This window comes from Stenella coeruleoalba (assembly GCF_951394435.1).
Source record: "Stenella coeruleoalba genome assembly, chromosome: 15".
NCBI classification, from domain to species: Eukaryota; Metazoa; Chordata; class Mammalia; order Artiodactyla; family Delphinidae; genus Stenella; species Stenella coeruleoalba.
This window is the reverse complement of record NC_137161.1, coordinates 60,904,655-60,931,293: the sequence shown is the minus strand read 5'-3', so window position 1 is coordinate 60,931,293 and position 26,639 is coordinate 60,904,655. Positions and strand designations below refer to the sequence as shown.

Here is a 26,639-nt window from a genome sequence, read left to right as displayed (position 1 = left end):
TATTTATTAGATTGGGTATTTTGTGTATAATTCTTTCAACTTTTCAGTATGGTTGAATTTTTTCAAAATAAAATGTTGGCCGAAAAATAAATTAAAAACCTAGGATTTTAAAAAAATTTCTGTAATCAGAGAATAATATGTCATCCTATTCTTGTTAATTTTTAGATGATAAGATTGACATGCACACTTGGAAAGAGCCACTCTGTTTTGCACAGAAAGCAAATATTACAATTTCTTCCTTCAAAGTTGTTAGGCTCTACTTCTTACTTTCAAGGAAGGGGGAAGGAGAAATAGAAACAAAGTTGCAGAAAAACTGTGCCTCCTGTCTTTTAAAGTAAAACACTCAGAGAAGGTTAAACTACAAAATAGTACCTAAAAAACAGGGAACACTAAATATTTTATATAGCAAAGTATACCAGAACTGAGAAGATGCCCAAATTCAGGTTTAACACTCAAGGCAAAGATTGTTGACCGTTTCACTGCACAGAATGACTAACAGCAGTTGACTCTGAATCATCTAGTTGGATGAAAGCCATTCTATGGTGCAGGGCAAGAAGTAGGAGTGTTGGAAGATGGTGCAACACGAATAAGGTGCGGGTGAGAGGGGCAGAACATGTATAAGAGGCAGACAGAACAACCTGTACAAAAATATAGAGTCCCAAGAGTGAATAATGCACGGGAAAGAGCTAGAGGTTCAGCAGGGCTGGAATGCAGCGTGCAGAACAGCACAAGAAAAGATCGGATAGCTAGGCAAGGTTTGGGCCATAAAAGGACTTAAAAGTCCATAAGGTGTCTGGACTGTATCCTAAAGGCAATGTGGAGTCACTCCACAGTGGGCAAGGGTGTCACACCTAAATATATGAAGCATAAAGTGTGGTTGGGAGGAGGAACAGAGCAGCTTATTGCAATTTTCCAAGGCAGCAAAGATGGAGGAGGAGGAACAGAAGTCACTTTCCTACGGTTTCTCAGATAATCCTTCTATTAACCATGGGATCTATCCTCAGCTGGTAGTGCTGACTAGATTTCAGAGCAATATATCAAGCAATTAAATTATCTAAACTTTCAACCTACTAATACTATATACATCCTTATCTTAACGGAAACTCAGTATTAGGACAGAAAGATCAGTAATTATCAAGAAAACTATATTTCAAGTCAAGAGAGCAAGCAACAGTTTGATCTTTTTTAGCTTGGAAAGAAGTGCTAAAATCTCAATCCTGAAATTTGAAAAGAAAGGAAGACACAATTCGAAATATTGTTTTTCTTTGTCTTCAGTTTTTTTCTTTTTCATACAGAGCCAATCCTAAATCTCAATTTAAAAATGATTTGACTCTAAGAACACGAAAGATGCTCATAACTGAGCATCTGCATTGGAGTCATAAAGATCTGGATTCAGGGGCTTCTCTGGTGGTGCAGTGGTTGGGAGTCCGGCTGCCGATGCAGGCGACGCGGGTTCATGCCCGGGTCCAGGAAGATCCCACATGCCGCGGAGCGGCTGGGCCCGTGAGCCATGGCCGCTGAGCCTGCACGTCCGGAGCCTGTGCTCTGCAAGGGGAGAGGCCACAACAGTGAGAGGCCCGCATACAGCAAAAAAAAAAAAAAAGATCTGGATTCAGACAAATCCCAACCTGCCATTTCCAGCCATGTAACTTTGGGTACGTTTCCAAATAATAAGGTAATGGTAAGGTAAGTTCCCTATTTGTAAAACAGGAAAGATAACTCTTACCTATCTTGCACAATTGCAGGGAGGATTAAATGAGGCAATGCAAGTAAAAGCACCAGAGCAGTGTCTACACTATAAGAAGCCGTCAACAAACATGGGTGCCCGTTCCATTCTTCTTCATACCTAGAGTTTCCAGTGAAAATAACTAAGAGAAAGAGAATAAAGGTTTGCTTTTTCAAGTACAACATAAATATGTGTGAACTATTTGGAAAATGGTTTTCACATGGGCTTTCTCTCTCAATATCCTCATTAAATTAAAATGTACCTTGGGCTTAGATCTCAAATAAATTGATAGATAATGCTTAAATATTGGGAAATGTATAAACAGAAGTCAAGGCTGTAATGACTACTGATTTCCCTGCAAATTAAAATATTTCTCTTCCTTGGGAAGTTGAACCCCCTCTTTAAAAAGTCTCTTCAAAATGGTCATGCCTGACTTGCTCCCAACTGAGTCCCAAGAAAATCTACCCAAATGATATAAAAATATAAAAAATGGTACACTATGAAATCTATTACCTATTTCAATAACAATAAATAATGTGCAAGGAATAATAATGAAAAAAAAAGCAAAAGGATAAGTGTGAGTGGGGGAGAAGAACAGAAGAGAACGAGTCTGTTCTGAGTATCCTTTTTACTTAACTCTTTGGATCATGGTAATTTTTTACATATTTTTAAAAATGAAATTAAATCAATAAAGATTGGGAACAAATTAAAAATGAATACAAGCAGAAACAAATGAACCTAATTATATATCAAACTGATAATATCACAAGAGAAAGAAAAGAATCCAAGAAACTTTTAAACACAGTCATGATTGTCCACCCTCCATGGGATACAGTCTAAGGACAAAAACAAACTACAAAGAAATTTTGAATTTCATGGGTTTATTGCCAGTAGTAGTATTGGAGTGTAATCCTGAAATCAGTTTGTATATTGTAGGACTGAGCTAATGAGTAGATTGTTTTGGGAATCAAGGTTTTCATTTTGGAGAAAAGATATACAAATAAGAAATGGAGGAAAGAGAGGAAAAAGCCAATGGTGTTAGACTGAAATTAGATTTAGGATTTTTATTTTTATTTTTTTAATTTTTTTTTTTTTTTTTTTACAATGGTGTTAGACTGAAATTAGATTTAGGATTTTTATTTTTATTTTTTTTAATTTTTTTTTTTTTTTTTACAGAGGCCACTGTTGTGGCCTCTCTCGTTGCGGAGCACAGGTTCCAGACGCGCAGGCTCAGCGGCCATGGCTCACGGGCCCAGCCGCTCCGCGGCATGTGGGATCTTCCCGGACCAGGGCACGAACCCGTGTCCCCTGCATCGGCAGGCAGACTCTCAACCACTGCGCCACCAGGGAAGCCCTAGGATTTTTGGTTTTTAACTTTTAATTTTACTGTAATATCCATACAAAAAAGTGCACATTTCGTAAGTGTACAATTTGCTGAGTGTTTACAAATTGAACACACCCATGCAACCAGCATTAGGAAACCAAACATTTCTCGTACCCTAAGAGCTCCTGATTTCTGCTTCCCTTCTATTTTCTTCTCCTGCGATAAGGATAACTACTACTCTGATTTCTAACATCACAGACTACTTTTGCCTGTTTTCGTACTTTATATAATGGAATCATATAGCATGTCCTCTTTTGTGACTAGCTGCCTTTGCTCAATGTTATTTCTGTGAGATCCATGCATGTTCTTACATGTAACTGTAGTCTGCTCATTCTCGTGGCTATGTTCCACTGTGTGACATATCACTATTATAACATTCTACTGTACATGGGTATTTGGGGAGTTTCCAGTCTTTCCCTATAACAAGTAGTGCTGCTATGAGTATTCCAGTAGATTCAACCATGTGAAATTATTGATAGCACCTACAAAAAATGGCATTTCATATAATTCAAATTAATACATCATCTTCTGATGAACATATGTATATATTTCTGTTCAGTAAAACCTAGAAGTGAAATTGCTGATATTTAGAATTACGCAAAACCGTTTTCTAAAATGGTTTTATACCAGTTTACATATCCACCAATTGCTCTAAATTCTTGATGAACTGGTGTTTTCTTTCTTGTTGCAGCCATTCTAGTTGCTATGCATAATACGTCACTGTGGTTTTCATTTGCACGGCTCTGATGACTAATGAATATATATCCATATCCATGCACATCATCTGGATTTCTCTTTGGTGAAGTTTGTGTCAAGGCTTTTGTCCATGTATTTATACTGGTTTGTAGGAGACCTTTATATACTCTGGACAAGAATCTTTTGTTAAACGTATGTATTACGAATTATCTCTTCCCACTTTGTGGGTTGCCTTTTCTCTCTCAGTGATGTCTTTAGGTGCCCAAGAGTAATTCATTTAAATATAGCACAATCAGGACTTCCCTGGTGGCGCAGTGGTTAAGGATCCGCCTGCCAATGCTGGGGACATGGGTCTGATCTGTGGTCCAGGAAGATCCCACATGCTGCAGAGTAACTAAGCCTGTGCGCCACAACTACTGAGCCCACGCACCGTAACTACTGAAACCTGGGCGCTCTAGGGCCTGCTTGCCGCAACTACTGAGCCCATGTGCCTAGAGCCCATGCTCTGCAATAAGAGAAGCCACTGAAATGAGAAGCCAGCACACTGCAACGAAGAATAGCCCCTGCTCACCACAACTAGAGAGAAAGCCCATGCACAGTAATGAAGACCTAACTCAGCCAACAAATAAATTTAAAAAGTTTAAAATAAAGAAATGTAGCACAATCTATCACGCTTTTCTTTTATGAACAGTGCTATTTGTGTTCTACTTAAGAATTTTTTGCTCACCCCAAGGTTATGGAGATGTTTTCCCCCAAAAGCTTTCTTTACCTTTCAGAGTTGGAACTTTTTCTGTTTATGGTATAAATTGCAGGTAAATTTCTTTCCACTGGATATTTAACTAACCCAGAACCATTTATTTTAAAAGACCATCTTTTCCTCACTGCCTGCACAGGTCACCTTTGTAATGAATCAGGTGACAGAATATTGTCTGATTTCTCTATTCTGTTCTATTGGTCAGGCTGTTTATCTGTCTAAACTGTTATACTATAGTGCTATAGTAGGTCTTGATATTTGGTGATATAAATCCTCTGGTTTTTTATTAATTTATTCATTTATTTAATTTTTGGCTGCATTGGGTCCTTCTCTAGTTGCAGTGAGCAGGGGCTACTCTTTGTTGCGGGGCGCAGGCTTCTCATTGTGGTGGCTTCTCTTGTTGCAGAGCACAGGCTCTAGGCACGCGGGCTTCAGTAGTTGTGGCACACAGGCTTCGGTAGTTGTGGCTCGCGGGCTCTAGAGAGCAGGCTCAGTAGTTGTGGCGCACGGGCTTAGTTGCTCCGCGGCATGTGGGATCTTCCCAGACCAGGGCTCGAATCCGTGGCCCCTGCATTGGCAGGCGGATTCTTAACAACTGCGCCACCAGGGAAGCCCATTCCTCTGGTTTTATTCATGTTTTTCAAGACTATATGGCTATTCCTGGCTGTATTCATAATTTTAAAAAAATTTCCTAGCTCTGTCTATTGAAAGGGGCTAGAAGCAATGACAGCCAAGTTAACAAGAAGTATGCCTAGCTCTCAGATCTTGATTTCCTCACTAAAAGGAACCAGGGATCTTAGAAAAAGGGCTCATTTCAGGCAATGAAAAGTATAAAGAGATCCTGAAATATCCTGTGCCAGAAGGTAGGTAAGTGCTCAAAAATTAAGGAGGATAAGTCAAAGTGATACAAAAGCCACCTTTAACAGACTCTTTTTTAGCCAAATTTGGGCAATTTGTGTATCAAAAATCATGATAGTAGTGGATAGTACCTCTCCAATTTTAAAAAATAAACAATCTATAAGTCCATAGAGATATTTCCCTTAAAAAAGGTTCTTATTTCCAGAAAAATGCCAGCTAATAGAAAGAAGGAATGTTAGAGAAACATCCATTTCAAGTATCTTTATAATAACTTAGGCAAGAATGATCATCAAAACCATGGATGAAAGATGGCTGGGAAAGAGAATAGTCATATAGTCTCAAAACACTATCTCACGCATTACTTTATAATTAATTATTAATTACAAAGAGGACAGGGTATATTTACATAGGAGAAATAGGAGTTGAGGGGGAACACTACCTTAACCAAGTGGTCAAACTGAGTATCACCAATAATGGAACAAACTGTCATATACGTCCTGATGGGATCCACCAAGTACACAATTCCCACCAAAATGTCTAACCTGGACTGAGCACAAGGACCCAAACAGACAAATTTCCAAACTGAGGGTCACTTTGCCAAATAACTGACCTGGACTCCCCAAAAATGTCAAACGAAATATATGAAGAAAAAAAAAAAAAGAAAGTGGTTGTGAATACAAAATGGTGCAGCCACTTTGGAAGACAGTTTCTTACAAAACTAAACATACTCTTACCATACAATCCAGTGATCACGCTCCTTGGTATTTACCCAGAGGAGCTGAAAACTTATGTCTACACAAAAACCTACACACAAATGTTTATAGCAGCTTTCTCCATAACTGCCAAAACTTGGAAGCAACCGAGATGTCCTTCACTAGGTGATTGGATAAAGAAACTGTGGTACATTCAGACAATGGAATATTATTATTCAGTGCTAAAATGAATAATGCATAAATGTCCATTTATATTTTCATGGCTATCAAGCCACGAAAAGACATGGAGAAAACTTAAATGCATATTACCAAGTGAGAGAAGCCAGACTGAAATATTTTATGATTCCAATCACATGGCATTCTGGAAAAGACAAAACTATGGAGACTATGTTCGGGGAGGGGGGACAGAGAAAGAAGAGATGAACAGGCAGAGTACAGAGGATTTTTAGGGCAGTGAAACTATATGATTTTATAATGACGGATACATGTCATCATATATTTGTCTAAACATACAGAATATACAACACCAACAGTGAACCCCAAGGTTAACTATGGACTTCGGGTGACTTTGATGTCAGCATACGTTAAACCTTGGTAAAAATGTACCACTCTGGGTACACTCAGGGGAGGCTATGCATGCGGGGGGTTATGGGTATATGGGAAATCTCTGCACCTTCCTCTCAATTCTGTTACAAATGTGAAACTGCTTTGAAAAAAATAAAGTCGTTTTTAAAAAAAAGTAGGGGAACTATTTTAGATTAGAGATTAAAGGGAGATGACAACTAAATGCAATAAATGATACTTGATTAGATCCTGTTTTTTTTTAAAAAAAGTGAAGAACATTATTGGGGAAAGTGGGGAAGTATGAACATGGGCTATATAGTAAATATACTTTTGTACCAATGTTAATTTTTGTGAGGGTGATAAATGCATTTTGGCAAAGTGAGAATGTATTTATTCTTAGAAGATGCATGCTGCCATATTTAGATACGCCTACAACTTACTAGTAAATGGTTCTTAAATAAAAGGTTAATAAACTGCTCTAAGTTCAGGAGTTAAAAAGAACACATAAAAAGATTGCTACCCTATTTAGGAAACTAGAAGAGAAAAAATGTCCATTTATATTTTTTCATAGAAAAGATACAAATGATTTATAGCAAGTAGATCTTTCTTTTAGTCTTTTAATGTCAAATACTTTAATATGAAATAAATTGCCATTAACAGGATGATCTATTATTAGGTTCTCAATTTTACTAGCAAATCCGAAAATATATTTAAAAGATAAAAAGGACAAAATGACTATGTGGATATCTTCCACTAGAGGAATTTTTAAATTTTCCTTATTCATTTAGCTGAGTACCTTCAAAGGTACTAGGCTAGAATGTAGAGAGACACAAAACTGACTAGAGTTCTCTCTTCTAAACTATCAAGGTGCGTGTTGCTAAAGTAATTCTTCCTCACGTGGCAATGTCTGAGACAAGTATAAAGTGAAATATGAAGTGAGAGGGAAATACTGAACATGCCTGAGTTTTTCTTTATTTGTATGAACGTCCACGTGAAGAAACTTTCTACAGCACCCATTATACATGCTGGTTGAGTTGAAACGGGAGGTGATCCTGACAGATTCAATGAGGTTGATGGTGACTGCAGAATGTCTTAATCTTCAACAAGTTTTTTAGGTAAAACTATTCTGTTCAAGTAAAATCTTAAACATTTAAAATTTTAGCTTTATAAGTGGTTACATGCATACCTTTTGTTAACTATTTTCTTTATATAAAAGTTAAAAGCAATAGTTTACCTTAAAAATACTTTTAACTGTCTTTCTTCCAAATAAAACTTATCTTTCCTATTGTAATAGTGGTCTTTATAACCCTAGGCCTTACAGCCAACTCCATCTTTACAATTTTACTCCTTTTCAGCTGCTTATCTTTGCATTATTTAATCCCTCTGACCCTCAGTTTACAGGTTCTATAAGATGGGAACAATTAAAACCTACTTCATAAAGTAAAATGTCTTTACCTGTTCAGGGAAGAAAACCTCTCTTCACTGGCAGAATTTAGTACTTTAACTTGGCTATTTACCAATTTGGGTTCCAGGCCCACTGTGTGAGCAAGGGGGAAGAATGAAGAGATGTGCAGAAACACATGGAAGAACACACACAGTGCCCTTGGTGTAGGTGGATTAAAAAACTATGCACTGATTGGTTATATCATAAAAGGGAGGGAGAAAAAAGTGTTTTGTTTTCCTGAGAAGACACAGGGTACTAAAAAGGTCAGATTATAAGTGTTAGGTATTTAATTTACATAATTATATTTCTTAAAAAAGCAAAGGTAGGGAACAGCACTTTATATAAAGTGTACAGCTTAAAAATAAAAATTCTATTGGAAAAAGTTCTATGTTAGTATATTTAAACCACTTAACACATTAATTCAAATAATTATGTTTTCAAACATTTGGGACAAGAAAATGGAGTTGCATATATGAAACATTTGATAAAAAACCAAATATAGTATATTCTAAAGTATACCATATGAGTATATATTGATGATTCTAATTTTCAAAAAATAATGTCTTTTTTTTTTTCAGTTATTCAGTAGTATCTTATTTATTTGGTTTCTATCTGTTATAATCAACAGGTCACCTGGACCAAATAAGAGTGAGAACCAACCCTGACAGCTCTTTAATGGGGCTGCACACCTGCTCCAGGCCTTGTCCTTCTGGGTCTCTGGGGCCAGCTTTGACACGTCAGCCTCATTCACTCCACCCACTACCAGCGACTCCCATCTGTTCTCTGTCTCCTAACCCACTCAGGCTTCCCAGTGACTGAGACAGCCACACAAGGGCACAGACAGGCAGCGAGGGTGGCCCTGTGAACCGAGGTGGGAGCCTTCAGCCACTGAGCCCAAGGGTAAAGTAGGAAGTATGGACTCCGGGAAGCGGGACTACAGAGATTTTCATCAAATTGTGTTTCTATGATTCCCAGATGACCTCAGTGATAGTCTACTTTATTTCTATTACACCATTTACCACCATGATAAAACTCTTTATCAACATAAAGTCTCATTTGAAGCTCTGTTCCTCAACAAAGGATGAGGATCTGTGACGTGTTGTGAAGATTCAACTTGACATTTGCTTGGCTCTAAGTAGAACCCCTCCAATATCTATATAATTGTGAGCCATCAAATCACTATGATATTCCCCATTATATAGCATTTTGCCAAGTTGGATAAAATTCAAATACCGAGGAAAAGAGAATTTTTCTTAATTTCAATATTATAAAGAGAAAATAATGTGAAGAATGAATTCTGCCAACCAATGAAAACTTCTCTCCTTGAGGCTCCAAAAGTTTTTTTAATAACTTTTTAAAAATTGAGGTATAATTGATTTACAACATTATATTAGTTTTCAGGTGTATAACACAGTGATTCAAAATGTTTATAGATTATACTCCATTTATAGTTTTCATAAAATATTGGCTATATTCCCTGTACTGTCCAGTACATCCTTGTAGCATATCTATTTTACATGTAGTAGTCTGTACCTTACTCTCCTACCCCTATCTTGCCTCTCCCCACTTCCTTCTGCCTACTGGTAACCACTGGTTTGTTCTCTCCATCTGTGAGTCTGTTTCTTTTTGTTATATTCACTAGTTTATCTTTTAGATTCCACATATAAGTGATAACATACAGTCTTTGTCTTTCTCTGTCTGACTTACCTCATTCAGCATATACCCTCCAGGTCCATCCATGTTTGTACAAATGGCAAAATTTCATTCTTTTTTGTGGCTGAGTAGTATTTCATTGTGTGTGTGTGTGTGTGTGTGTGTGTGTGTGCATCTTCTTTACCCATTCATCTATTGATGGACACTCAGGTTGCTTCCATATCTTTGCTATTGTAAATAATGCTGCTATGAACCCTGGGGTGCATGTAAAAAGATGAGTTCTTGAACGAAATGAATAACTATGTCATTGGCTCCAAGTGATCTAAGGTCTAACATGTTATCTTTTATGACAATCTTGCTGACCATTCTGTGCCAAGAGCAGAAGCTGGAAAGCTACTTGCCACGAGAACTAACCATAACTATCAGCCTTAGTCTTTAACCGAAAATTTGGTGTCATTCATTCACTGATCAAATAGCCAGGAGCACCTTGGGTGCCCAACAAGGTCTGAATATTCAGGTGGATCCCAAAGTTAAAATGACACTGCTGCTGTAATCTAGTCAGAAAGCTAAGTTATCTGTATACAGAGAGGAAACATGCTTCAGGGGGAAGGCACAGGCCTTGTTAAAATCCCAACTCCGACTCCCATTTTCGGCTGTTATGGCAGAACAGGACTGCTCTTAACCTGTCACTATAAGAAACTGGAAAAATGGACAAAATACACGAAACAATTGCTTTCCTACATTGGGAAGCAGGTAACACAGGACTGTGACCCTTAAGAGTAGGGAAACAGGGAAGGGGAAGAGTAAGCTGGGACGAAGTCAGAGAGTGGCAGGGACATATATACACTACCAAATGTAAAACAGCTAGTGGGAAGCAGCCGCATAGCACAGGGAGATCAGCTCGCATAGCACAGGGAGATCAGCTCCTGCTTTGTGACCACCTAGAGGGGTGGGATAGGGAGGGTGGGAGGGAGACGCAAGAGGGAGGAGATATGGGGATATATGCGTATGTATAGCTGATTCACTTTGTTATAAAGCAGAAACTAACACACCATTGTAAAGCAATTATACTCTAATAAAGATGTTTTAAAAAAAAAAAAGAGTAGGGAAACAAATGAGATGAGCCTTACAACCGCCTTTCTGTCTGGAGGCAATTTCTAGACTGTAACTCAAACAGACTCGCTGAATGAAGACAGAGATGAGAGCTTAGGGGGGCTACGGCAGCTAGAAGTTCCAGTGTAGAAAAGGAGCTCCAGCAGTCTGCATAAGGGTGCCTCTGAGTCTTTGCTGAGTGCTAAGCTATAAGTCTACAAAGTGAAATTTCATAAGGCTGGGCAAGAAACGACCAGGAAACTGCACGGAACAATTCCCAAAGTGCACACACGGTTTGGCAATGTTTGAGCTCCAATCAGCCATAGTGAAAAGTCCTCCCTGAGCAGCTAGTGGGGCATTCAGTAAGATTCCAAAGGGGTTCAAGCCCTAGTAGTTAAGGTACCATCTGTGCAATGAATGCTACCCTAGATTTTTCCTAACAAAGCTTTAAAAAGGCCTTGTGGGTGATCCAAAAGTCTAGCCCTCTTACCAAACCAAAGCCTAACACTTAGGAAGACAAGAAAGACAAAATCCAGCCACTCAGCAATGTAACATTCACAATGTTATCTCCAACCAAAAAAATAGGAGACTACTTGCCAGGAGGCAGGAAAATGTCTTTAATAGTAGAAACATTTTGTCAATAAAAACAGACCCAGGAATGACAGAAACAAAGGAACTATTAACACCTATTATAACTATGTGCAAGTATTTAAAGGAAAACATAAATATAATGAAAAGAGAAATGGACAATGCAAAAAGAGCTAAAAATAGCTAAGATAAACATTTTATTGGATAGCATTAGCAGCATATTATACTTGCATTAGAAAAGATCAGTAAACACCAGAAAAAAAAGAAGCATAGCTAATGAGATGTAAAAACAATAATGAAATACTAAAAAAAAGAAAAACAAAACAGGCAAGAAGAGAGAAATAAAGGAACAGAGGACAAAATGGACAAACATGACATACAACAAAATGACAGATTTAAACTCAATTGTGGTAGGCAGCCTCTAAGACATTCCCCAGTGATCCCAGCCTTCTGATGTTTATGGCCTTGAATAATCCTCTCCCCTTGAGTAATTTGCTTCTAATCAATAGGACAACGTTAAGGAAATGTTGCAAAAATTTTGTCTTGCTAGCATTCTTCTCTCTTACTGCCTTTGATAAAGTAAGCTGCCATGTTGGAGAGGCCCACGTGGCAAGGAACTGAGGGCAGCCTCCAGCCAACAGCCAGCAAATAACTGAGGCCCTCAGTTCAACAGCCCTCAAAGTACTGAATCTTGCCAAGAATGATTTAACTAAGGTTAGAAGTGGATCATTCCTCAGTTGAACCTTCAAGTGAAACCTGAGCCTTGCAGGCTTGTGAGGCAGAGGTACCAAGTTAAGTTGCTCCTGAATTCCTGACCCACAGAAACTGTCAGATGATAAATGCATCGTGTGTTAAGCTGCTAGGTATGAAGTAGTTTGTTACACAGCAATAGGTAACTAATATACCAGACATATCAATAATTACCTTAAATATAAATGATCTAAACATCGCAACTGGAAGACAGAGATTGTCAAACTAGAGTAAAACAAGAAAAATCCAGCTCTATGCTGTCCATGAGAAATGTACTTTTAATATAAAGGTACAGATGGGTTAAAGGTAAAAGCTGGGGAAGGCTATATCATGCAATGCTAAACATAAGAAACTTAGAGGGGCTATATTAATATCAACAAAGTAGACTTTAGGAGTGGGTCATTACCAAGAATGGAAGGACATTTCATAATGTAAAGGGATCAATTCATCAAGAACACATAAGAGAGCCTCAAAATACATGAAGCAAAAACAATACTGAAAGGAGAAAAGAGAAAGGAGAAACAAACAAATCCACAACAGGAGATCTCTCTGAGTAGTTCATAAAACAAGTAAAAAAAAAAAAACCAGTAAGGGTTATACAAGACTTGAACAACCTTATAAACCAACTGGACCTAACTGAATTTACATAACATTCCACTATCAATGGTATATAAAATTTCATGGTCATTTAAGAAATGTACTACATTTTTATGAGAGAGTACACTTTAAATAGTTTCAGTGTAACAGGTGATAAAAACAAAAACCAAAGTATTGTCTAAAACCCCTGGACTCTGAAATTCAGAGTTTAGGACTAAGTTCTTGGATTTCTTTAAATTTCAATTTTTTCAATCCTAATTTGATCTGATGGGAGTAAATTTAAATTCCTTTATTTGGAAAATCCTCCAAATTAAAATACTTGGGTGTCCAAATAAAATCTTCAAATTTTTGAAGGTGTTTGCATTTGTTTCTGTTGAGGGTGGAGAAGGCAGTCAAGCAAGCAGCTTCTCCACTTCTATGCAGGAATAAACAAAACAAGCACACAATTACACAACTAGAGATTTCACTACTTTATTAGCAAGTTATTTAACCAAATTCCCTTTCTTTGAAAAAGAGACTATTTCGCAGAAATAGTGAGCGATCGAAAAATCTACGTTTGAAAAATGTATTAGAAAAGTACTACTTTCTCCTAAGAGCATATCTAGTTAAAATATCACTTTTTAATTCTTGGCTTGAGAAAAATGATAATATAACCATATATATCTTTTTCATCGTATATATTTTATACCTCAATCAAGAGTCACAAAATTCTTTAGTACATTCAATAACTATTCACGATCAATTACTAAGCAACTTTCTATTTCATTTTCATTTCCATTTTACTAAGAAGACCTCTCTTTTTTTTTTTTTTTTGGCCACACCATGTGGCTTGTGGGATCTTAGTTCCCCAACCAGGGATGGAACCTGGGCCCCCTGCAGTGGAAGCGCAGATTCCTAACCACTGGACCATCAGGGAATTCCCACTAAGGAGACCTCTTAAACATCCTGGGTTTGTGACAGGTTACTAAAATGTGATAAAATAAGTTTTCTTTTTACTAGTAATTTTAAGAGGCTTGGTTGAGATCATATATTAATTTACTTCCTGTGTTTCATTTTAAAATTTGTTCAAAACATATTACAATCCTATGACAGAATCAGATATCAAAATCATAAGAAATTTTTGACTGTGTACAATTCTTTTATTTAATAGTTAAAACTTTGTACATTCATACAAAGGATTAACTCACTGAAAAGAAACATGCACAGAAGGAAAATAACCATACAAAATCCCCCAATAAACCTGATCCTTCAAATGTGGAATGCTGCTCATCCCTGGAATTTCATACATGCCACTCAGGCTTCAGACTGGGATAACCATGAGGCTATACAGCATTTAAGGCGAACTATAAACCAAATAACCCTAATTACCCATTTCCTTAAGTTGTCCAGCCTTCAAATCTCTTGGGTTCTGCCCTTCTCATTTATTTTTAACATTATATTCTTTTTTTTAAAGAAATGTATAATAATATACAAAATATTTTGAGAATTCAGATTAATTGAAAATCAATTTATAGATCTGCTCCCCCCACCCCATGACCTTAAAGCATCATATGAACAACTGTCATCACAGCAAGATATCACAGAATATTCTACAACACTAGATCCGTTTCTGTTTTCACACATTCCAAAGGTCACTGTGAAACAAGTCATCATATACATGTACATATTTTAATATGTATATTTGTTTTTTAAAAGGTCGTTTCTGATTTTAATGAATTTGTTAAATAATGGGGTTCATAAATGGAAGAATTTTAGTTTAGAGATGTGATTAGGGCATAGATTTCCTGGAATCAAAATGAAAAAGAAAAAAATTTAAAAGACGACTCAGAGCAAGAAGTCTCTTTAAACATAACAAATAACAGTTTTATTACTTCAAAATACCAAAAGTCTTCTGTATAGTACTTATCATATACATCAGATGCCTTAGAAGAGTCTCAGCAACCATATCTACTATCTTAATCTCTTCAGAACAAGTACATAAAGAGAAAAATCTATAAATCAGTCCTTGATGACAGAGGGTTTGTTTAGGGGTTTACCAAATGGAATGACCCTGCTGGAATTCCTTCAAGCGGCCTGTGAAAATGTCAGAACAGAGTCTGTTTTGGAGGTCATAGTCCCTAGAGAGCTCTGAGTTTTGGCCTGTTTGTCTTTTCACATGCTTTAATATTTGAAAATCATTCCTTGTAGACACTGACTGATGCCCAGGGAATGCTAGGATTGTGGGAACTGGCAGTACCAACAAGAGAGACAAACTTCATGGGAAATCCGTGCCTACTACATTTGCCCTCTCAGCTCCCATAGGGTAAGTGCTCTTCAAATGTTATGTAGGTCCATGGCGAGACATTAAAAAACTGCATGTCATTTTGACGTTTTTAAAAAGAAATACTTGTGGAAATGGGGGCAAAAATTACTGGGACTACTGAAAGAAACATTAAGGTATAAAACACCACGATGGAACCCTGAAAAACTATATTCGCTAAGTATTAATTTAAATATTGAATTCTCAAAATATATATAACAAATAATTATAAAGTGCTAATTATATGCCCACATTGTTCTAAATACTTATATGAACTCATTTAATCCTCACAACAATCCCCATGAAGCAGGTACTGTATGATCCGCATTTTGCAGAGGAGGAAACTGAGGCAAAGAGAGGACGACTAATTTGTCTAAGTTCACATAACTAGCAATAGTAGAGCCAGATGGGACGGCTCCAGAGTTGGTGCCCTTAACCACTGTGCATACTTAACCACTGCCTATTTCATGGTATTTTACATCAAGCATGCAGTGCTGGGTGCCCATGGCACGTACTGAGTACTTTACGCTGTGTCGTGTACATGTAGTTACCATCAGTGCTTTATTTCACTTAAGCCTCCCAATAACCTAGGAGGTACATCCAGCATGACCCCTATTTACAGATGACAGACACAGGCTTGTGTGGCCTCACACCACACGTCTAGTGCCACGGAGCAGGTTCTAGGCTTGTCTCTGCACTCACTTTCTTTACAGTTAGGTTCTTCTTCCTCCCAGTTATCTGGGAGAACCATCTCTAAATTAATTTTCTTTACTTGAGAGAATTACTTTCAAAGATCTATGCATGCAACAATTTTATGAGAATATCTTACATTTTGAACTGCCAACACTGTACTAGAGGTATAAGATCTAAGAATTAGTTAGGGTAAGAGACACAATGATCATTCAATAAATGTTTTCTAATAATAAAAAGTAAACCCATTTCCACGCTTGATATACTGATTTCTTTTAAAACTTTGGGAAAGCTGAGTATTCTGATATGGTAAACTTTTCTTTTATATAGTACATGATGGCTGTCTGATCAAGAACTCTAATCGATACATTTCTTAACTTCTATGTCGGGAACAGCGATTGTCAAAGAGCATCTCCTATTTTGTAGCTATGAATCCAAAATCTGCAGAGAGTGCTGACAAATTCTAACATCTGTCAGTTTTAAAACTTAACCTACAAGAACCAAAGGCAAGTTGTGAATCAGACTTTTTGCTTTTCTTGTTCTATCTTTACTAAACATAGAGGTCACACATCAAAAATTTAAGTTGGTGAAACAGATACCCAACTATTAGCATTTTCTTAAACAACATAAACAACCAGAAAAGGACATGAATAATTTGGGATTAAAAAAAAAAGTTACAATAGTGTCTTTTAACTGAGTCTGATCCTGTTATAAAAATGGTAACACATACCTGCCAACCCTTGAAAACCAGGAACAGAAGATACTGCGTATTCTAAGTTAGACATATTTTTTTGAGGATAACACAAACTGAGTCAATTTCTTTTCACTTTTAAATATGGGGGGAAGTCTGACTAACTGAGAGAGCTGGCATGTATGTTTACTAATACATCTGTGAGGAACGTATTAAACAGCGACATTAATTCATATCTATGGAAAATTCCATCCGTTAACTGAGATGGAAGTTATCTTCCATTCTTTCTGTTTCTGCTGCCCAATGAACAGTACAAGGCAAAAGTGATAATGAGCTAGCTATAAGAACACATGATGTAATGAGAAAGGGCAGCCAGAGAAAGACACATGGGCTGAAAGCTACCATACGGATATTACAATGGGCATAACTGTGACACAGAGAGCTCGAGACTTACCCATGCTCACAGACTGAGTCAGCAGAGGAGACTGGAGTCCTGACTCCCAAAAGACTATACTTCCTGTTAATAATAGTGAGGGCAGCAGGTGAGGGTAGCCAGCAGTATGGATTAATTTAAAGGGGTTAGAAAAACATTGGGTATGATATTTGCTAATTAGTTTGGGCGATGATTAACTATAAACCAAAGAGAAAATTCCAGTTCATTTGTAACTCCAACATATCTGTCCTTCTGCTTTCTGTCACAATAGTACTTTATCACTGATGTCTTAAAATAACAAAGAAAAAATCATGGGTCACTTTTTTTTTCAATACACTCTGTGTATTTATCAGGTTTTTTTAGAGTTATGGCAGAGAGCAGGTGTCCCTTATCAACCCTTTCTCTTCCTTTGTAGCTAGAAGAGGTCACTGTGGTTGGGTTAGAGGCAGACGTAAGAAGAGCCCTGACTTAATTTTACAAAGTCTCCCGAACCAGCACAAGGTCTGATTATAAACTAACTATTCAATTCCAAATAGCCTTGAAGGGCCTAAGTAGCTAAGGGGTTACAGGTGAGTAATATTTACTAACTAAGCATTTATACCACATATGTTATTTTAAAAAATTGCTGAGGAACAGGAAAGACTGTTTCTTAATAAATTAGTTTCAGTTTATTCACTGGTCCAGTGCCAAATATACATCACATGGTGGTCTCTAGTTTTATGAAAATCACATCAATCTATACAAAAAAAAAGTATTTCTATGACTCTAGTAACTCTCAGAAAGTCTTGTAAAAATTTTAGGTAAACATTTTTGTAAGTTTAAGATGATGAGGTCTCATGCTGGATTAAACTGCTAATTACTATTATGTTCTAAACCTTGCTTTAAGTAAATGTTAATTGCTGACGCTCCACGGGCATTTTTGCAAGAGTACACAATTTAAAGACTGGATGAATAACTCAAAATGAGGCTTCAAGGGTGCTCTAACTGGGGCCTATGGTCTTGCTGATGCACTTCTGAAACTGTTATAAGCTTCACACACCCCCTCAGCAAAAGCTAAAGCACTCCTAAGTTAGTGTTCTGACACTGCCGGCTGCGAACGCGAGCGGCTGTGAGTTCATGTCCAGCCCCCGCCTTCCCTCTGTCCACATACACTGCCTGGGTGTGTCCAGCAATGCACTGAGTAAATGAAATTCTCAGTAACAGCAAAACTATCGAAATAAGAAACCGATAGTAGAAAAAAGAAGGTGGACAGGGTTACAGGTGCTTATTTACACTGTGGAACAAAACATGCTATTTAATAGGAGACTTTATAGAGACCACTGTGAAAGAGAGTACCTCACCCTTAAGCTACTTACATGGCTTCCTTTTCATTTTGAAGGGTTCAAGAAGCTGTCACAACAAAAAGTATGAGAGTTGGCACAACTAATCAAGAAATCCATTTGCAGCTGCCAGGAAATTCATAGCTAACTTTGAACTTTTAATTGTGTTTAGTATAAGTCCTAAAGCCTAATTTAAAAAATGTATTAGAAACTAAGGAAAATTAGTCAAGGAGTATATATTTCTCTTCTCAGTCTAAGCACTCCTCAGTAACTCCTGAGAGCAGGAAAAGAAACTGTCTAAATGTATCAGAATGTTTATTAGTATCCTTGAGAATTATTTTAAATATTCAAGAACCTAAATACATTAATAATAAAGCCAATGACAAGGCAACTTTACAGAGAAGTATTCATTTCTATTACGTTCAGTTACAGAAAGGGAAAGCAAGAATCCCACAGTTCCACGTCTTGGCTATTTAGCATCTATTTATTTCCTTCCCATTTATGACACTATGAGAATTTCATGTCTGGCTGTTTGCTCCAGAGAAAAATAGAACTATCCTCTCTTTCCCTCACCAACCTCTATTAGTCCATATTAGCTCGTGCACACTCTAAGGAACAGGGTTTACTCAAGACAAATGCTCAACACCTTTGTGCCATTCCCAACACCTGGACTGACAGTTAGTCTAACAGGTTAATGAGGAGCGGGTAAATGTTTTCAAAGTAAAACCCCAAAAAAAAGACCAGCTGCAAACACATACAATTTATTTTCTATGGTACAAGGCGAGCAGTTTCCTTCGGCTGGGCTCCATGGCTAGGCAAAGTTCATCTGACTGTTTGCCGATATATTAATACCTGTACTGAATCCAATGAGCCACCTTGATTCCCTTGTGTGCAACAAACTTTGGAATACATTATTTTCTCTCTAGTAAGTGGTCACCTGGAACAGAACAAGAGAAGTCTAAAACTGTTCAGTGACCCATTTAACAGATGGAAAATCTTTAAAAAAGTTTTCAAGATGGGACTATAAGCTCAAAAACCTAACAAGTGCTGTAACCAATGATATCGAAGTTTAAAATATGAATAACAAGTCTCTCCTCTTTATGGAGGCCTAAAACACACTGACTATTTCACAATACATATAGCTTCAAAAAGCCTGCTAATACAGGAAGAGAAAGGTGGCAGATACTCATTTTCCACCTACATGATACTACTAACAGCTAGCCTGTGGTATGTCCGTGGCCATGTTAACATGACTGAGCCTCATCTTCAGAGATGTGCAAAAAAGTATTAAAATACCGAACTGTTTCATAAAGAGAGAATCTATGTCAGCTTATTGGCTTACTCTGTGATAATGCTGGCAATGACCTAAAAGCTTAAGTTCGCCAACCAGCATACTTAATTATCAGTCTTGCAAATGACCTCATGAATGAAAAGTTTCTTCCTCATGGTCTCATCTAAGTATGGGCAGAAAGAGCTGTAACTCTTTCAGGTATGTTGTTTCCATCTACTTTGCCTTTCCCTGCTTTTATAAAGTTATATTCACCTTATAGCACCTGAGCTTTTCCTTTTTAAACAATAAAAGGACTAACTCTCCCTTTGACGGATTTCCCTTTTATTCCCGGTGTTAATAATGAAAACGTTAACGTTGAAGCATGAAAATGGATCTGTTACGTGCATAAAATGTCAAAACAAAGCTCAATTTTCCTGTGTATGCATTGTTTTAGTAAAGGTACATTATTTAGTAAAAGTACACCCACTTTCCTTTATGAAGGACTATCTTGTTGGGAAGAGTCCATTGCCTAAATGGTTGCCTTACTATTGAGGTGCCACTAACTATAGAAATATTTTGGCCATGTTCAGGGGTAAAAGGAAAGCCCTAGCTTATCTTTACTAAACATCTTTCATACTTACTCCAGTAGTGGGAATATTCTGTCACTCCACTACCACTGCCAATAGAAGTATTAACCAAAAATAAGGGAAGATCCTAGAATTGTTACTGTACTTAAATATCAACTTCATTTTCCTTGTAAAGTTTAATTATAAACTATTTGGTGACATAATCCTTTTATACACCAATCCCAAATTGAAATATCTTCATTTCCTTCCCCAAAGAAAGTAATTCTGATAAGTGAAATTCAAAGGCTTAGCAACAACAATAAAACACAATCACCAAGAAACTATGTTCAATTATTTCATAACATCTAAACAGTACTTTGTGTTAATTTTGAGCCTAACATCTACTTTTTGTACATGATACGATTTAAACATGGCATTAAGAAGACCTGAAAAGATGAAGAATAAACATTAAAAAATCACTAAGGTAAGAAAGTTATGGTTCTTCCATCTATAGATGGCTTGATGTGGTTCTTTCTACTCCACTCACATTCCTGTATCAAAAACCTAGATTTCTGATAGCTGTACAATTCCATTTACTCCTTCGAATGTATACACAAATTAGGCTAACATATCATAAGCCTGAAATTAAAGTGGAATATGCCTGAATATAAGGTAAGGCTTTTAACTTCCTGAAGTCACTAATTAGAAAAGAGGAGACTGTCTCATATTTGAGTCCTCACACAGTATCTCGTATCATGAGATGCTCTTGCATTTACTTAATATTGAACAAAAAGGTACTTGCGGAAAACGCATTAGCTTAAAAATCAACCTCACTCGAAGCTAGTTTTAGGATGTTTATAGAAACGTCTTAAGAGAAACAAGGGGGGAAAAAAAAGAAGAAAAGAACCAACACATTAATTATTCCCAGATAGTAACCTTAAAATTTAAAGTGTTGGATATTGTTACAAAGAAGACTTTGAAACACTGCGTTTAAAAAAGTAGTCAAGAGGGCAGATAGCAGAAGCAAGAAGAACTACAATTCTGCAGGCTGTGGAAGGAAAACCACTTCACAGAAAGACAGACAAAATGAAAAGGCAGAGGACTTTGCACCAGATGAAGGAACAAGATAAAACCCCAGAAAAACAACTAAATGAAGTGGAGATAGAAAACCTTCCAGAAAAAGAATTCAGAATAATGATAGTGAAGATGATCCAGGACCTTGGAAATAGAACAGAGGCAAAGATCGAGAAGATGCAAGAAATGTTTAACAAAGACCTAGAAGAATTAAAGAACAAACACCTAGAAGAATTAAAGAACAAACAGAGATGAACAATACAATAAGTGAAATGAAAAATACACTAGAAGGAATCAATAACAGAATAACTGAGGCAGAAGAACGGATAAGTGACCTGGAAGACAGAATGGTGGAATTCACGGCTGCAGAACAGAATAAAGAAAAAAGAATGAAAAGAAATGAAGACAGCCTAAGAGACCTCTGGGACAACATTAAATGCAACAACATTTGCATTATAGGGGTCCCAGAAGGAGAAGAGAGAGAGAAAGGACCCAAGAAAATATTTGAAGAGATCAGAGTTGAAAACTTCCCTAACATGGGAAAGGAAATAGCCACCCAAGTCCAGGAAGCACAGAGAGTCCCAGGCAGGGTAAACCCAAGGAGAAACACACTGAGATACATAGTAATCAAATTGACAAAAATTAAAGACAAAGAAAAATTATTGAAAGCAACAAGGGAAAAACGACAAATAACATAAAAGGGAACTCCCATAAGGTTAACAGTATAGGATTTCCTTAAAAAACTAAAAATAGGGCTTCCCTGGTGGCGCAGTGGTTGAGAGTCCGCCTGCCGATGCAGGGGACACGGGTTCGTGCCCTGATCTGGGAAGATCCCACATGCCGTGGAGCGGCTAGGCCCGTGAGCCATGGCCGCTGAGCCTGCGCATCCAGAGCCTGTGCACTGCAATGGGAGAGGCCATAACAGTGAGAGGCCCACGTATCGCAAAAAAACCCAAAAACTAAAAATAGAATTACCGTATGACTCAGCAATCCTACCACTGGGCATATACCCAGAGAAAACCATAATTCAAAAAGACACATGCACCCCAATGTTCATTGCAGCACTATTTACAATAACCAGGTCATGGAAGCAACCTAAATGCCCATCGACAGATGAATGGATAAAGAAGATGTGGTACATATATACAATGGAATATTACTCAGCCATAAAAAGGAACGAAATTGGGTCATTTGTAGAGACGTGGAAGGATCTAGAGACCATCATACAGAGTGAAGCAAGTCAGAAAGAGAAAAATAAATATATATTAACGCATATATATGGAACCTAGAAAAACGGTACAGATGAACCGGTTTGCAGGTCAGAAATAGAGACACAGATGTAGAGAACAAACGTATGGACACCAAGGGGGGAAGTGGAGGGGGGATGGTGGTGGTGGGATGAATTGGGAGAGTGGGATTGACATATATACACTAATATGCATAAAATAGATAACTAATAAGAACCTGCTGTATAAAAAAATAAAATAAAATTCAAAAAAAATTAAACTAAAAAAGTAGTCATATACTGTTCTCTCAGAAAGCACACAAGTAAGAGTAGTTAATTCTGGAGAAGTAACTGGGTAGCTGAGGGACAAGACTGGGAGGGTGACCTACTTTTCACTGTGTACCCATTTGTACCCCCTACATTTCAAGCCAGATAAGTGTATTACCTATTCAAAAAAAAAAAGTGATTAAATTCTATAACAGAAATTATAGCCTCATAAAATGTTACGACCAATCACAAATCAAACATGAGTGATGATGACTACCACACTGTAAGACACACAAAAAACCCAAAACAGCCCCACTGTTTTGTGAATGGTACTTGTGGTTTAGACATAAAATCTTCAGTGTCAGATCGTGCATGCATCTAAAAACTGCTGTAACTTAAACAAGAGAGACAGAAATGAAGATACGCCCTGGATTTTAGTGCTAGCTGGATGATGCAGAGGTTTTCTACTGATGATAAAAACACCACACAGATACACAGGCAGAGTCTGGGCAAGATAATTTTATGAAATATGAGTGTGGATAAAGCAATCCTTTTATTTTATTGCACTGCTTCATAATATGTGGTTTTAATTACATACATGTAACTAAATTAATAAATTCTAACTTTTACCATTCATCTACCTCCCTCTAAAAGTTTATAAGGGGAGGACTACCTCGTATTTGGGCTTACCTTATGTTCAGGCATACATATTCAAAAGAACATTCTTGCAAGAGAATGTGGCAAGCTATATCAAGTAAAACTACCACAAAGCATAAGCTTTCCCCTTACACGTCCCTCCTCTGCTACGTAGGACCATTTTCTTGAGCAACTGTATATTACTGCAACTTTATACCAGTTCAACTCTTATTTTGGTCTTTTTTTTTTTTTGAGGGAAATAATTTGAATATCATACTGGTCCAAGTATACTGTGTAAATTTGACCAATTTAGTCATGTTTCAGTTAATGTGGTTATACTCTCTCAGCCACTGCCTAAGATAAAGCTAGGCTCCTAACTGATGGAAGGTTCTAAAGCCATCACCAGCCAAACACAGCCTCCTGAAGGCTTTGACAGCTCTGAGCAAGATGTTGCTTTATACCACTCGCACTGGACAAGGGTTGTGCCCAAAACAAGCATCAGACACAAGTAACAGATATCTTGTTGGAAGGGAGAACAAGTACACCCCAAAGACATGCACTGAAGAACTGAGAATAGCAGCATAAGTCTTCAATCCATTTCCCTGAATAAGATAAGGCCATTATTTGAAAAGGATCAGGAAACACTTAGAACCCAGAAGATAAGTAACAAGATACGTAAGGAAGTGCTCTACAGGGAAAGTTTTATTTCTTCTGGCTTTTAAAACTGAAATTAAAAAAACACATTTGGGATTGTAAGACTCATCAGAACTGTGGAAAGCATGGCAAATCCAGTTGAAATTCTTAATTCTTTCCCTGTAATATGTATGCTTGGTGTGCTTGTAAATTTTAATACTTTGTTAGTTTTTATGTTTTAAGTATTAAAAATAGACGTATATCATCTATCTCTACTCATTTTTGTTAAAAACTGACAGTACTGTTTTCTGGAGACTCTGGGATGCTTCTGATTAATCAGGAGAATTTCCTGAATAGATAACAAATGAACAGAAGATATTCATTCTGTATACAAGTATGAGCCAGCCGAAGACTGAGAATATGGCCACATCCTATACTCATTAATACAAAAAATACTCAGACAAGAAATTCTTGCTTTCTTAGTGATCATTAAGATAGCTCAAATTTTGCCAATTCTGAAATTAAGGTGCAACACATTGGAGACGGGGAACATGGCAAAAGAATCTAGTCAAATCCACCATCTATTTTCCCTGGAGTCAACATAGGAAGCTGCTTTCCAGTACCATGCTAGCATGAAATCTTCTGCTTGTGCTAAAATGGTTGAACCTAAAGCTTATTTCCAAAGATAACTTTGCTACTTATTGGGGAAATAATGGAAGAACTGGATAGAAAGTGAAACTCTGCCTGTTCCTCAAAACCAGCCAGCACCCCCTGAGGTTCTCTCCTTCGTGACAGGCTGCCCAATGGAACGGACCAAAAAGTTACTACCAAAGAGGGATACGTTTAGCTCACAAAGAGGTAAGCTCCCACCACACACGCTGAACTCACCATTTTTCCTTTCGTTCAGAGGGGGCAGGTGCTGACTGGACTGCAAGGAGAGTTCCTGGAATTCGTGGGCAACGGCTTCACTTTGAGGACTTGGAGCAAGATGGGCTAAAGGTCCCAACTCATCCTCGGTGTCCACTGCCCCTGTGTGATCCATTGTGTCCCAGCCACCGGCAGCAGAGGGTACGAGACGCCTCTTAACTGTGGCCTGTTGAAGAGACTGTCAAAATAAAGAATGTGTAAATAGATGGTACTTTTATTTTTCTCTTATCTGCACGAAAGTATTAAAATGGGAACCCTGGGTTCTAGTTCAGTTTCACTGCTATGTGGCAACTGCCATTCGTTTACCCTCTCTGCATTCAGGTTCCTTGTCTAACACACAGGAATATACCTCCCATCTAAAAAAGTGCTTACTAGATAAATAAAAGTTGAAAGGTATTTTGTATAACTTTTTATACTATGGATCAAAGAAAGTTATAGTTATCGGTGTCATTACTTCATGATTTTAATGCATCCTAAAATGAGATAAAAGTCAACTAATGCTGATGAAAATAAAAAAGCAGTCTGGTTTGAAAAATCTATCTCAACTCCTACAGATCAAACAACTTTACATGAAGTCAACATTCCCAGCAACCAGCAATGTTTCAGATAATGAATCCTCTGTCAGCCTCGGTCTCAGAGTGAGAACAGAGAACAAAACTTTCAGCCAACCCACAATGGACATACAGTTCACAACAAAGAGACAAAACTTCATTTTACGCCACTGAGATTTGGGCTTGTTTACTATCACAGCACAGCCTGGCCCATTCTGACTGATACAGAAATTAGTAACAGAAGTACCAAAGACACAATAAAACCCTAAATATGTGACATTGGCTTATGTGGGGATGAGCAGTGGGCAATAAGAAAACTGTTATGGAAAGCTGAAAGCTAAAAGGATGGTGGTCCGTATTATGCAACGGCAAAGCATCTGACAGGCTACCTGCTTAGCAGCATCCCACATCACAGTGTGTTCATCCATTCACCTATTGATGGATATTTGAGTTGTTTTCAGCTTTTTTTTTTTTTTTTTTTTTTGCGTTACTTGGGCCTCTCACTGTTGTGGCTTCTCCCGTTGCGGAGCACAGGCTCCGGACGCGCAGGCTCAGCGGCCATGGCTCACGTGCCCAGCCGCTCCGCGGCATGTGGGATCTTCCCAGACCGGGGCACGAACCCGTGTCCCCTGCATTGGCAGGCGGACTCTCAACCACTGCGCCACCAGGGAAGCCCTCAGCTTTTGACTATTACATATAAAGATGCTATGAACATTCTTGTATGAGTATTTATATGTATGTATGCTTCCACTTCTCTTGGGTAAATACCTAGGAGGGAAGTGATTGGATTGTTTGGCAGCTGCATGCATAAATTTTAAAGAAACTAACAAACTATCCTCTAAAATGGCTGTGCCCTTGTGCTTTCCTACCAGCAGTGAATGAGAATTCTACTTGTTCTACATCCTTGCCAACATTTGATTATGGTCAATTTTTAAATTTTTAGTTATTTTAATGGGTGTGTAGTGATATCTCATGGTTTTACGTATGTATGTATGTATGTATGTATGTATTTATTTATTTTGGGCGGCATTGGGTCCTCGTTGCTGCGCACAGGCTTTCTCTAGTTGCGGCGAGCGGGGGCTACTCCTCGTTGCAGTGCGCCAGCCTCTCATCGCAGTGGCTTCTCTTTATTGCAGAGCATGGGGTCTAGGCGCACGGGCTTCAGTAGTTATGGCATGCAGGCTCAGCAGTTGTGGCACACGGGCTTAGCTGCTCTGCAGCATGTGGGATGTTCCTGGA

At 37.8% G+C, this 26,639-nt stretch overlaps 1 protein-coding gene across 11 annotated transcripts in view; it reads right to left on the bottom strand.

Moving 5' to 3' along the window:
- MRTFB (myocardin related transcription factor B) overlaps positions 1–26,639 on the bottom strand; it is a 201,881-nt gene that overhangs the window by 105,775 nt on the left and 69,467 nt on the right. For all 11 annotated transcript variants that reach the window (XM_079944209.1, XM_079944216.1, XM_079944215.1 and 8 more), the window contains one exon: positions 24,811–25,027. In XM_079944209.1, coding sequence (XP_079800335.1) covers positions 24,811–24,964 — 154 coding nt within the window. In that variant the 5' untranslated portion in view covers positions 24,965–25,027. The remainder of the gene's footprint in view (positions 1–24,810; positions 25,028–26,639) is intronic.